The sequence below is a fragment of the Chlorocebus sabaeus genome, chromosome 15 (genome assembly GCF_047675955.1).
Source record: "Chlorocebus sabaeus isolate Y175 chromosome 15, mChlSab1.0.hap1, whole genome shotgun sequence".
In the NCBI taxonomy this organism is placed as follows: Eukaryota; Metazoa; Chordata; class Mammalia; order Primates; family Cercopithecidae; genus Chlorocebus; species Chlorocebus sabaeus.
Window position 1 is genome coordinate 18,589,403 of NC_132918.1, and position 14,844 is coordinate 18,604,246.

Consider the following 14,844-nt stretch of genomic DNA (forward strand, 5'->3'; position numbering starts at 1 on the left):
ATTTCAAAATAGTACATTTACAAAATAGAGGATATTCCTCCCTTATAACTTTTTAGTTTAATTCTAGCCTCCCTTGCTCTCTTTGTGTTTTTGGAAAGCATTGTAACTCGTCTCCCTTGATGGGTCATATTGTGAGAGGCTGAAGTCTTTGCAACATGGTTAAATGAGTTCTTGTCACTAGTAAGGGTCTTCCTTCCTATTTCACTGAATAACTTACTGCCATCTGTGCCCCAGACTAAAAATCTGGATAAACAGTAGCCCTGTAAGGCCTGCTAAATTGCATGCTAACTTAAAAGGTTGCATAAGATCAAGGATTTATATCTTAGAACTACCTAGCCATGACTTACAGTGGTTCCACTGTGTTTGGAAACAGTGCAATTTAAACCTAAAATTCAAGTGATTTACATTTTGACCTTCCTGCCCTTTTATTTATTTATTTTTTGGTTACGTAGATTAGTAATAACATTTACTTCGTAGTACACTTGATAACACACATCCTTTATCTAATTACTACAAAATGCTAGGACTTAAATATCTTTATCTCATTATAAATGAGAAAACTTAGGGTCCAAAAAGGTAGGTGACTTTCTTGGGGTCCTGCAGCCAAAAAGGAATGGTACCCATCTGCCTACCCTCATCTTTCTGATCCCAGACTCAGTGCATATGCTGTACTTAGTGTCATATTGCCTCAGTTTACCTTTGAAAAATGATGGAGAATGACTGACTTTATTCTGACCTCCAGTACTATTTATTTTGGATTTAATTACATAGTTCTTCTGCTGTTATTTAACTGTTTTATAAGCTCTTATTTTCTTAATGACATGGTGAGCTTTTTATAGGCAGTCCCCCGCTCCCCTGTCTTTCCCACATTACCCACTATCCTGCTAAGAACCCAGGAGGCAAGCGGTGAATACTTGTAGAAGCAGGCTGATTTCTCAGTAAGAATGACTGATGCTAAGATTGACAGGCTGCAGTTGGAAAGTGATCCGTGTCTTTTATTACCTCACGTAGTTGCCTTTTTAATGGAAGCAGCTGTCGATGCTGTGCTGCCCACAGAAACCCTCAGGTCGTTTTTCTCCCTTTTTCTATTTAGGCTTCCCCAGAGTACATCTGCTCACATCCTACATTCATCCACAATTATTTGGCCCCATACAGCAAGTTTAAAATAGCTACTGTGCACTGTAGTAAGACATTGGAGGTGCGCCGTAGGGGCCCTTCAACAAGTTGAAGGCCGGTGAAGGTCATTCTCTCCGTGACCTGCAGTGAAGGCGTGGGGGGTTTCTGATAGCTGCTGAGAAGAATAGGTGGTCAGCAGTGTGCCTTCCCCTGTCTCGCCCCTTGACTCCCTTCCCCACTGTTCTGGCCACATGCTTCTCCTTAGCTCAGCATCCCAAGCATATATTCTATTTTGAGATTACCTAGTCTTCAGCTTAGTTAAGCCATGTGATATGAAACATGCTTTACTTCTCCTAGGTTTGCAAATCCCGTTTGTTTTTTCCTAAAGCTTATTTTAGTAAGTAAGCATGGTCAGCAAATGTCAGCACTTCACTACTCTCCTCACTCTATTCTTACCTCTTCCTTCTGACATCAACTAATGCTGCTCTAGGCATTGGGCTCTTTGCAGTTATTTGTTCTTTTAGTTGCATTTATTCACAGGCACTTTGCTTGGTGCTAGGGATGTTGTAGAGAACAAAACAGGCAGGATTCCTGAGTTTATGGTTCTTACATACTGATAAGGAGAAGAGACCTTAATCAAATGATAAATGTGGGTGACAATTCTGATAGGTGCTACAAAGGAAAAGATACATGATGATTCATGAGGCTAGAACCAGATTGGGCAGATCAGGGAACTTTGCTGGGGAAGGAACTTTCGAACTGAGATCTGAAGATCTGGAGAGGACAGCTTACAATATATGGAGAAGAGAGTCGAATAATGGGGCAATCATGGGACATACCCCCTTACCAATGTCAACAAATGCAGCAGGTATGTGAAGGAGTGTAGGGGCTGTGACCAGATGCAGTGGGGAGATTTGACATTGCCTGAGAGAATTAAGGAAGAGATCCCTGGTGAATGTCGATCAAACTCAATCAGGAACGGTGAGTAGAGATTATGTGAAGAAGAGGCCGGGGAAAGAAGACAGCACATGAGAGACTGCAGGAAGTCCCAGTAATGCAGACACACTGGAAGGAGGCAGTGCAGCGAGTGGAGGAGGGTACAGACAGGGGACACCATGAGTAGTTTTTCAGGTCATGGCAATGTCCCATCTTACACTCAGGGACAGTCATAGCTTACTGCTGCATCTAAAACAATTATCCTGAGGTAGAAACTTTCTCCCCCAACCTCAACAATAAAACACTCTTCTGCAGTCCAACCAATGTGTAAACATCAAGAAAATAAAATTATAGGAGGTCACACCGTCTCCAGCAGCACTGCCAGGACCTCTGAAAAGGGTCCGGGTTGGCGGATTCCAAATCAAAATTCACAATGAATGAAACCTGAATATTAAGAAACTAACTCTGTAACAGAGTTGTCTCTTTTTACATCCTCAGCACCACCACCTTTCCCCCTTTCTTTCTAAGCTGAGTTTCCTGAAGGTGAGCTGGGTACTCCTGCTTTGAGAACTTCCTTAGATCTAGAGAACTTACCTTTGCTCCCTTTCCCATCTGACTTTCATTATCTTCAGTCAGGTACTTCAATGAAAGGAGCCTTCAAAGAAAATGAACCTAACAAAATTTAAATCTGAAAGCCCATGGTTTTAATATCTTCTACTTTCCTCAATCTTTCTTATACCAGATAGGATCAGTAATGGCTACCTGATGTATGTAGTTCCCAGAGGCCCACAGTGAATTTTATCTCAGTAGTCTTTCTACCTTGATCTCTTCTAGGTGAAGAGATGAGCGATTGTTTGGGGTGTTTTTGTTTTGTTTTCCAAGAGATCGTGCTATGCCTGTTTGTTGTAGAAACAGAAGACTCTCTTAGACAGCCAATGTGTTATGTTTTAGAATTGTTCTTTGCCCTCATATATAATAATTATGCTTATTTTTCACCAAGGAAGAAAAACCTTAAGAAAGAATTTAGATGGTGTTGAAGAACAGAATCCTACTAACAACAATAGATTTTCATGACAGAATTTTTATATTGTTCTCATACAGGATGAAGAGGAAGAAATCAAACAAGAAATTAACATGTTGAAGAAATATTCTCATCACCGGAATATTGCTACATACTATGGTGCTTTTATCAAAAAGAACCCACCAGGCATGGATGACCAACTTTGGGTATGTAGTGCTATCCAAATTTGCTTTATTTACATGAAGAACAAACAGAGCCAAATGGTTCATTTTTCTATCCTCATGACTAAATTTGATTAACTCCTTCTTTAACCCTTAGCCCCCATGATGTCCGTAACATACTGTTTTCAGGGTTTTCTCCCATTTCCTTGAATACCTATCTTTTCAGTATCTCTAAATATTCCTTCTATCCCTTAATATGGACCAAAGCCAATTGTTGAGTTCTCTGTTTTTGTTTCTGTTTTTGTTTTTTTCACTAATTGACAAACTTTTATTGCGTTTTTATTTTAGGCACCATGTTATTTACAGTTTATGAATTATATCATTTATTTTGCTTCTTTGAGTTAGGTATTATTATTTCCCTAATTTCTTGAATGATGAAACTAAGGTTTACAGAAAAAACGAGTAAACTGTTCCAACGTCTACATAGCTAGCAGGGATGGAGCTACGATCTAACCAAGCTCTATGTGATTCTCTGTCTATCACTGAGGTGTGGGTGACTCTGAAACATAAACTTTAACTCCGTAGGTAAAATACCTAATATAGTGTCTGGTACCAAGTAGGGACTCTGCAAAGGTTGTTTTCCTTTCATGTTTCCCCTAGTCCACTTAGCTATGTGCCGCAGTCCTTTATCTTTGACAGTCTAAGAGGCAGCTCTGATTGGCTGTCCCACCAACAAGTTTACTGTGTTTGATACCAAACCCTATCGCTGCTCTGCCAAGCCCAGACTGTCTTTTTCTCACCTTCCTGGTTTCTGTCCTTGGAACTTTTATTCACTTAGTCCTTCAGCAAGATGATAATGCTGTATTGGTTTGGCCTTCCCTTGCCAATTTTATTATCACCTCCCTAGTATAGGCCCATTCAGTGGAAGCCTGGACTTTACAGTGGCCTCCTATGTGTTGATCTACTTTTCTTTCACTTTCTTCTTCCCTCTACCTTCCATCCTTCCGTCCCTCCTTCCCCTCTTCCTCTCTCTCAATTTCTGTTCATCCCACATGTCGTTGTTATATTAATGCTTCTAAAAATACCTTTTTAACCCCTTACCATCTTGCTCATTTTCCAGAGGTTTTGTATGTGCCTAACACAAAAAATTTACTGAATTAGCAAGAGCCTACTATATGCCAAATACTGTGCTGAGCTGTGTGGATCCGGTAATGGCTATTTCATGGAGAATTCCCAAAGTACTCAGCCTTGGGTAGAAGTGACTATTTTAATGCATCAGACATTTCCAGTGCAGTGGAGAAACAGAATATAGACAGTGAATACAATCAGTGACCAAAAAAGATATAAAAATGTTAGCTCATAAAACTAACAAGATTTTCATGTCATTTAATATGAGTACTCAATCTTTGGAAATGAACCATTGGGATTATTTTTTTCCATGAGACTCATCTCCAAATTTAAAAGAAAAATTATTTGGGGGTAAACACATTTTATATAGTTTATGTGATTCTAAAAAAGTTACAGTAGGTTTTAATTGTGGCCTCTAAATGTATAATAGATGTAAATATGAATATTAAACATACAAAAATAGTGGGAGAAAATAAATGTGACTGTGTAGTACTGAAGAGAGATATATGACAACAAGGGGATACACCATAAAATAGAATTTTGATGGACTTGACTATATACATATTTTAAATGTCTTCTTAACGAAAAACACTTTATGTTTTATTTTAAATGTCTTCTTAACAAAAAACAAAAAAGTAAAAATGCAAATAACTGAGTAAAAATATTCATTTTATATATAATGAGCAAAGAATTTAGTAGCCTTCAGAGATGAAGCATTTTTAGAAATCAGTAGGAAAAACATGAAATTACTAATAGCAAGATTAAGGAAAATGTTACAACCAAAAAAGTAAGCAATATCAATTATCAATAAAGGTGTTATTAAAAGGCTATTCTTACTAACAATATAAATCCACAAGAAAACAACAGATACCATTTCTTGCCTAGTAGATTGGCAAAGTTTTTTTTTTAATTATAATGTCCGGGATGGACACTCATACCCACTGCTTATGGAATGAACACTGGTCCAACTTATTAACTCAAGGGCAGTTGGCATACACACACACACACACACATACACACACATACACACACACCTTCCAAAGCCAGCACCTTACTTTTGACTCCATATTTTCACAGGCAGGAATGTGTCCTAAATAAAGTCACTTATTTAGGTAACTACATATAAAGATGTATGTAGAAGTTAACCAATAGGGAGTCACTTAAGGGAGAGTGCAGACAATTAAAATGATGTAGCTCCACATTTCTAAATGGAGAAGTATTAACAATTGTAGTAGGGGCTGGGCACAGTGGCTCACACCTGTGATCCCAGCACTTTGGGAGGCCAAGACGGGTGGATCACTTGAGGTCAGGAGTTTGAGACCAGCCTGACCAACGTGGTGAAACCCTGTCTCTACTAAAAATACAGAAAAATTAGTGGGGTGTGGTGGTGGGTGCCTGTAATTCCAGCTACTCTAGAGGCTGAGGCAGGAGAATTGCTTGAACTCGGGAGGCAGAGGTGGCAGTAAGCTGAGACAGCGTCACTGCACTCCAGCCTGTGTGACAGAGCAAGACTCTGTCTCACACACATACACAAAAATAATAAAATAAAATAAAATAGGACTTTGTAAAGGCTTTTGAAGAAGTTATAATTAGATATAGTGTGTTTTCATTTTTGTGGAAAAAATACACATGTAGTGACATGTTGGGGATATCTGATATAATGTATACTAATTGTGTTGAAAATATTTATTTTGAGGTAGTAATTTCAGTAATTTTATTTTAAAAACATTTTTCTTTTTTACGTCTGCTTTTTTTTTTTTTTCCTCTAATCTTTCTGTTTAGTACATTTTCTTTTAGAGACAGGGTCTTGCTCTGTCCTCCGGGCTGGAGTGCGGTGGCACAGTCATAGCTCACTATAGCCTTAAATACCGTAGCTCAAGTGATCCTGCTGCCTCAGCCTTCTGAGTAGCTCAGACTACAAGTGCATGCCACTATGCCCAGCTAGTTTATTTATTTTTTGTCTCACTTTCTTGCCCAGACTGGTCTCAAACTCACGGTCTCAAGCGATTCTCCTGCCTTGGCCTCCCAAAGTGCTGGGATTATAGGTGCAAGCTGCTGTACCTGACCTGAAATTTCTCTTAAGTTCAGCATCTGAACCCTTTCTGCTGCTTCTTTTGTTATTGCTACCACTGAGAGGTCCTTGCTCCTTATAAAAAACTGTCTGCTCTCTGAGGGCAAGGATTGTGTCTTTTGCCTCCCTCTGCAGCATTTGGAAGGCACTGGGTAATATGCTGACAAAATCATTGGTTTATGAATGAAAATTATATTGTTAGAACAAAACCTGGTTGCAACAGGTACTTTTGAGAGCTCAGTTTCCCTGAGGCCTGCAGATTCAACAGCATATGATGAGGTGGCATGAGTTAAGATTTCTTTGTGTTTCCAAAGGACTTCTACATTGTCAACAATTTAGCATTTTAGCAATGACCCTGAATTGCCAGAAGCTGCAGCAGATGACACGTAGAGAATGATAGCTATTATCCCGCCAGTTCTTTATCAGCACCCTGGAAGTTCCCCTTGTGCTCCCTCTCAATCACTGCCACCCCAAGGAAAACTGGTATCCTGACTTTTTTCTCCCAGTTGTATTAAGATATAATCAACAAATAAAAATTGTATATTGGCTGGGCATGGTGGCTCATATCTATTATCCCAGTACTGTGGGAGAGCAAGGCTGGGAGAATTGCTTGAGCCCAAGAGTCTGAGACTAGCGTGGGCAACATAATGAAACCTCATCTCTACCAAAAAAATTAAAATTAAAAAACAAAAGAAAAATGATTTGTATATTGTTGGTGAGGATGTAGAGAGAAGGGGACCCTTGTATACTGTTGGTGGAAATGTAAGTTGGTACAGTCATATGGGAAATACTATAGAGGTTTCTGAATAAATTGGAAATAGAAACTACCTTATGATCCAGAAACCCCACTTCTGGGTATATTTCCAAAAGAAATAAAATCAGTATCTCAAAGAGGCATCTGAGCTCCTGTGTTCATTGCAGCATTTTTCATGATAGCCAAGGAATGATAGCTATTTTATAGTTGTCTGTAGAAAGGTGTTTTCTTTGGTCAGGGCTATGGTTCTCAATTTTAAAAAAACGTTAATACAGCTTTAGAACCATCTCCCAGCTTATCACCTGAGCTGGAACAGCTATGTCTAGATAAGCCACACCTAACTATTAATCTCCTTCATTTTGTGAGATGGGCCAGAGGGATAGTTGGTTTTCACATTAAGTTGAATTATTAAAATTGGGGTAGTTGGGGTGTTTATTTACAACTCGTTGATTGAGGGAAGGAGAGGGGTGGTCAATAGGGCTTGACTCTTTTTCACTTTTTTCCAGATCCTGAGATGTTTTAAGCTGGAAGGAGAATTAGTCATGATAGACTTTGCTGGGTCCAGTGAAGTTAATTGACTTTCCCCGGGCCTCAAAACTCATTAGTGGATGATGCAGGACCAGATTGCAGACATCCTAAAACCTGACACTTTAGCTTGGTCGGAAGTTCTGTGAAAGCCCCCTGGAAGTTTTTGTTAAAAAGTGAGCAAAATCTTCAGTCCATTTTCAGATAGGTACTTGGAGAAAGCAGCACGCCTGCTGGCATCTGCATGGTGTTAATGGAAGGTATTGTACTCTGGAAATGAGTCACTTCCCACTAGTTCTCACCCTGACCAATTGCTCTTCTCATGGAGATGGCTGTTGTCCCTGGGAACCAAGAGCCTGATGTGTATGTGTTCATGTATTTATTCCCCAGTCATTCATTCATTCTTCCATATATATATAAAAAATATATATGTGAACATATATATCTCCATATATTCATTTACTCATCTGTATATACATATATATATGTATATGTGTATATATATCATATCATCATATATATACATGGCTAGTATATATACATATATCTGGCTAGGCACAAGGCAGTCTTCCAAGCACTCAGGATATAACAGTGAACAAAATTTATGAAAGTCCTTATTTTAATGCAGCTTACATTCTTGCTGTAGATTACAAACAATAAACATAATAAATAAGACAATTACAGAAGATGCTGGAAACTGGTAAGTGCCTGGTAGAGTATTAATGGGGAATGCAGGTAAGGGTTTCAATGTGCTATGGACTAAACATTTGTGTGTCCCCAAAATTCACATATTGAAATCCTAACCTTCAAAGTGATGGTATTAGGAGGTGAGGCCTTTGGGAGGTGATCAGTGATGAGAGTGGATCCCTTATAAATGGGATTAGTACCCTCATAAAAAGAACCCCCAGAGCTCCCTTGCTATCTTTCTGAGAAATTAACAGTCTGCAACCTGGGGCCAGCTCATGCAGGGCTTTGCAGGCCATTGGAAAGACTTTGGCTTTTACTCTGCATTCGGTGGGAGAGCCATGGAAGGTTTTGAAGGTGAAGTGAAGGGGATGGGATCTGACCCACATACTGAAGGGGTCACTGCATTTGCTGGGTTGCGAATAGACCAGATGGGTCAAGGAGAGAAACAGGAAACCAGTTAAGGAACTGTTTTAGTAAGTGAATCCCCTTCCTGAACTTGACGAAGGGGGATCTGTAAGTAGTGAGCACTTCCAAACTGGAACCCATGGGGATGGATTCTGCCATCACATTCGGCTTACCCCACTTCAGTTCAATGCAATTAACTGCAGGTGACAAAATATGGAAGTTACAGCTCCTACATTCTGCCAAGTTTGAAGGACAGGGCCTAGCACTTGTCAGACTTGTGTCTATGCAGAGGGCTGCTCTGACCATCCCCTCTAGCAATCGTCCAGTAGCTTCTTTGTTACCAAAGATGAAGATAAAAGCTATGGAAGCCCTCATGAGGGCAAGAGCATCATTTCTTTTCCTAGTTGCTCTATGTGATGACAAATCAAGAAACAATTAGGAAGAGGAAAGATAGAAACATAATAGTTAGGAAATTAATATCAGATTACAATATTGGTGGGAACACGGTCATAGAATATAACAGTACACACTTATTCCCAGGCCTCTGACTCTCTAAGTTTGGGGCATTCTGTGTTAATAAGAACAATGGTAGGAAATATTTATCACCTGCTTACCATGTGCCAAGTACTATGCTTGTTTACTTTGTCATGTTATCTTATCAGACCTTTGCAGTCATTCTGAAAATTAAGTATCCCTACTCTGCAGATGGAGGAAACTAGGCTCAGAGATTCTAGAAGTTTGTCCAAGGTCTTATAGCAAGTCCATGATGAAGCCGGCGTGCTAGCTAACCCCAAGCTGTCTGATTCCAGAATCAAGCCCTTAAACCTTACACTCATCTCCTTTGGTCGTGAAAAATAGTTCTGATATCAGAAGCTGATGTTCTAAATAGGATTGAAGATTTATGTTTAAATTTAGTTTGACTTCACCTTTAATCTGTACCCCTCTGTTTACCCAATATTCAAAGAGGATAGTAAGGCCTGTTAGCTACTAATAAGTGTGCTGTAAACTCTAAGAAATACATTTTGAAAAGTGCATTAGGTGCTTTGGGAATGTTTTATCAAATAATTGCAAAGGTCATAGATAGTTGACTCTTTGGACTAGTGGCATTTTGTTAGGATTACGTTTATATAAAAATATTATGAATTATATAGAGGCATGGCCTAAAGCAACTAAAAGCAACACTTTCTAACATTTATTCCCTGTATTCAGACTACATGAAATATTCCCCAGATATTTATTTTGCTGTGTCTGGAAGACAGGTTTGCATATATCCCACTAGCCAATATATGTCCTGTTTCGGGTGTCTGATTGAATTATAATCTGTAAGAATCCTATCAGTCTTGTTGTAGAGATAAACTCTTGTTTAGCACTAGCTCTTTGTGGAAATACAACTACTTCAGATAATGGCCAAGTAATTCTCCTTTATCAACTGCTCAGGGTCTGATCCGGAAATCAAAAAAGGGAGCCCGTTCAATAAAGATTCTGATCTCTCGGAAACAAGGCAAGCTCTGACACACAACATCTCATTCTGCTGCCTATCAGTGATGAGAGGCTCTCCATTTTGCTGCATGCCATTCAGACACTGGGAGGGAGTGAGAAATACTGTTTAGTAAATGAACTCATTTCTCAAAAATTACAATGCGAACTCACGCATATTTTGCTGTCTTTTTTGATACCACCATAATACAGGGCTAGAATATCTTGTAACAGGAAATAAATTTGTAATCATCTTCTGAAATGGAGGGTGGTCAAGTAAGATAGCAGATTTTTGCCCTGTAATGGCTCAATAAACTATTCATCAAGTTTTAACACTGTACACTTGCAGAGCCAAGAGTTAAGAAATTATATCATGTACGTTTTAAGGAGAAAGATTCTAACAGCCTGGGAATCTGGAGACCCAGAGTCAAACCTCGCAGAACCAGTGTGTCTGGCATTTGGGTTCTACTTTATAAAAATGATAATGTTACACTAGTTCTTAGTTGGCAAACTGGCAGCCTGGAGGCTAAATGCTGCCATGATAAATATGTTGAGTTTGGTTCACATAAGGTGGTGGTGGTTTAATTATGCCAACATTAGAAAAACTGAGCAGTTTTACAGAAAAGTCTGGATTCCTGGAAAAGTTTTGAAAAATCAAATAATCTAGAAATATTGGGCCTGAAATTTCAAATAGTAGCAGTATTTTAGAGCAGGGTACCACCTGTTTAGAGGGCACATATAATTCTAATTTGCACCAGAGGCCCCAACATCCTCTGTTGTCTTCCATACATACTAAATTTCATGTATTCACATTACTTGCCCAGCCCCTGTGTGAGATCATCTCAGAATGAGATACTGGGATGAACTAAGAAACAAACTCATTCAACTACCCATGAAAGGTCCTTGCACTTGTCAGACTCGTGTCTATGCAGAGGGCTGCTCTGACCATCCCCTCTAGCAATTGTCCAGTAGCTTCTTTGTTACCGAAGATGAAGATAAAAGCTATGGAAGCTCTCATGAGGGCAAGAGCATCATTTCCTTTTTTAGACTCTGCATTGATGTTGGCCGCAACTCCTAAACCTAATTCTGCAGTATTTTGGATTTACATTGCTATGGCATCTTGGCTTTGTAAAAATAATGCCCACTTCAATTTTGTTTGTTTTAACATTTAAATGTTAGGTACTGCAGATAATGCCATTAAAAATTTGACCACCATTGTGTGACCTGGAGGTTGTAGGAAAAAAAAAAAATTAGCCACTCACAGCTGAATCTTTCGAATAGTAAAAATTTATCTTTTGTTAGTGCTGTGTATCAGAAATGAGACTTTCGAAACTTGTTTTGATTAGTGTTTGTTACTTTTATAAGTAAATAACTCCATTCCTTCATATACAGAGCCTAGGTCACTTGTCTGGAGGAGTTATTTAGTCTTGTTATTTGTGAGCAGAAATTTTTAAAAGGTTGAATTTGGCAGATATATATATGCCTAACATGGTAAGAGGAATGATTGTAAACAGTCTCCCAGTTTCAGAGCTGCCACTTTGCAAGACCTATAGAGACACAAGGTAAGTTACGTAGACAGAAGCAGATCTGAAGCTACACGTAAATTAATACTTTGCAACTAGTGTGAATTGAACTTTAATAGAGCCATTTTATGAAATAATGGGTGATTCTTTGATAAGAATGTGCAATTGATCTCTTCTTTTGTCCCAAAGAATTTCATTTGAACTTTGTTTAAACTTCTTTTCATCTAAGCGAAAGGAAGACTTGATATGTACTCAAAGTTATTTTGCTAATGGTCCATACAACCCTTTTGATTCCTTTTTTTAGATGACTTTTGAGCCAAAGTCTATGTACCTATTTATGTTGTGTTTCTCAAAATCCTCAACAATCAAGATGATTAGTCCTAAATGCTCTAAAGCTAGAAATTTCTTTTGTTTTTCTATTTTCAACCTGTCTGAAAACTGGCTCACCATTCCTCACCCCACATTCTTCTATTTGGGTGTAACATTCTGAGATGCGGAGTTGCAAATTTCTTCAACCTTAAAGTTAGCTTCTGTGATTGGCTCTTTGGACAAAATTGACATGTAGTGACTTATTCCTACCAAAAAAAATATATATGCCTATATATGCAGGAAACTTTACATGCATACTGTGAAATTTGACTCCAGACACCAAATACAAGATGCAGCTAATGTCCATAACATTTCCTTGAATGCCATCGTACTGACTCTGGGTTGTCTGTCTCTTTAGACATAGGAAACTTGAGCATTTATAGTGGGCCTGTCCTTTGGGCCGACTTGCTGTTGCTAAAAATACTAGTTGGCTCAGTATATGGAAACTGTCTTTGCCATGTTCAAGGTATAGAGTTGTTCACTATCCAGAAGCTTTATTACAAAGTCTAGGACACTTCCCATCCTTGGAACTCATCTTTTTATCTTTGGAAGTCTTAAAATTTATAGTTCAAGCATTCTCTTTCCCAGTCTAAAAATATAATTCAGAAGCCAAGAGTTTTTATACACACACACACACACACACACACACACACGTACTGTACATGCTAGTTTTAAAATGAATGTAAAAGGCCATTGAAGTTGCTTTTTAAAATTTGAAATTCCCAGGCTTTACTTTACTTCAATTGATTGAAATGATACATGTATTCATATGTATACCTACCAATTTTTATATTTTGTATTTCTATACACACATTTTATATTTTGAGACTTAAACTACCTTTTGCATATAAAGCAGCCTTCTGTACCAAAGTTACTGAGTTTGGACTTTGTTTCCACTATCATAAATCATGCAGATGAGATCTGTGGTTATTTTCAGCCACACATGATGAAAATACTCTGTGCCTCATTGATGTTTCTGGGTTAAATCTTTGCAGAATTGTGTTCTTGGAAGTTTATTCTTCCTATTATTTATTTTTATTTATACTTATTTGTTTATTTATTTTGAGACAGAGTTTCGCTCTTGTTCCCCAGGCTGGAGTGCAATGGCATGATCTCGGCTCACCGCAACCTTCGCTGCCTGGGTTCAGGCAACTCTCCTGCCTCAGCCTCCCAAGTAGCTGGGATTACAGGCATGCACCACCACACCTGGCTAATTTTGTATTTTTAGTAGAGATGGGGTTTCTCCATGTTGGTCAGACTGGTCTCGAACTCCCGACCTCAGGTGATCCACCCGCCTTCGCCTCCCAAAGTGCTGGGATCACAGGCGTGAGCCACCCTGCCTGGCCCCTATTATTTTCTTAGGGTGCCCTTTAAACTGCTTGGTGCAAACTCTTCTCACTTTAGGAAGACCTTCATCTTCCCGCTTGCACCTCTTCCTGCCCCCTGCCTCCAACCCCTCCTTTTACTGTAAGAGAGAAGGGATGTGTTAGCAGTCATTTATTCTTGTGGGTGACTGACTAGTGACATTTGGGAGGAATTAGTTCCTGTCAGGGTATACTGGGTAAGTATCTGCAGTTGTAAAATAACATCGTAAGACTTCGTTTCTCATTACAGGAACTTAAAACCAATAAACTAGCAAGGGAGTGAATACTTTAGAGACCCCAGGAATCATCCAAACCTTTGACTGCCTTTGAGAGTAAATCTTTTAAAAATTCTTTCAGAGGTTATTAGGGCTGGAAAGGGAAGTTTAGAAGCGACCACATCTGGTGATTCCATGCTAAAGGCCCCCTGTCTCTTGTGAAGAGATAACCTCAGTGCTGACTCAGTATTCTGAAATGTCTTCTGGAATCAGCTGAGGCTGAAGACCCTTTAAATATTGTCCTGGAGAGGGGAGAAGCACAGGAAGGCATACTGAGTAACCCCGACCAACCTCTACGAGAAAACATCCTACTTGTCAGAAACACAACGACTAACAAAAACTGCTGACAATCAACCATGCAAATTGTGATGTGTCAGAACTCTTTGGCTTTTAATAATTAACCTTTGTTATTTAGATAGTAATAACTACCCATGTCTAAATAATCCAAGCAATTCTTTTCTCGAATAAGTTGGTTGCTCCACACTGTGCTTTTTATGGACACCTCTTCCAGGTTCAGGCCAAGTCCCCATCCTGCCCCCAACCACCTTCAGCTTGACCTTCCTTCTTTCTTCTCAAGTGCTATGCATGTTTATTTAAGTTTCTGACCCAGTTGTATATTTAGGTGGTGTTGAGTGAAAATTTCAAGTGTAAGATTCATTTAAAATTCCCCCACCCCCATCACTACTGCCTTCCAAATAAAAAGATCCATTGCCCTGGAATGCACCACTGTGTCTTCTTGCTGTGTGGTACAAACTTAAAAAAAAGACATGTGTCCCTGGTGCCCTTTCATTAATAGAGGTTTTAGAAAAATGTGCCCAGTGCCTTTGGCAAACATCTTTCAGACCTGTCTCTTCACCATCCAAGTGAAGTGGACATTAGGGAGGTATTGATGCTATCTTCCATGTCAGAAACTCTTTCTTTTTGCATTTTTATAAATGCAAAATAGATCAAAGAATAGAAATATCATAAATACATCTTGAGATTTTTGGCTGCTAGGAGCTTTATATCCATAGACACAATTAATGTTCACATC

At 39.0% G+C, this 14,844-nt stretch overlaps 1 protein-coding gene across 6 annotated transcripts in view; it reads left to right on the forward strand.

The window, feature by feature from the left end:
* Positions 1 to 14,844, forward strand: part of TNIK (TRAF2 and NCK interacting kinase) — a 395,124-nt gene that overhangs the window by 241,405 nt on the left and 138,875 nt on the right. For all 6 annotated transcript variants that reach the window (XM_007972103.3, XM_007972104.3, XM_007972105.3 and 3 more), the window contains one exon: positions 3,154 to 3,279. In XM_007972103.3, the coding sequence (XP_007970294.1) occupies positions 3,154 to 3,279 (126 nt within the window). The remainder of the gene's footprint in view (positions 1 to 3,153; positions 3,280 to 14,844) is intronic.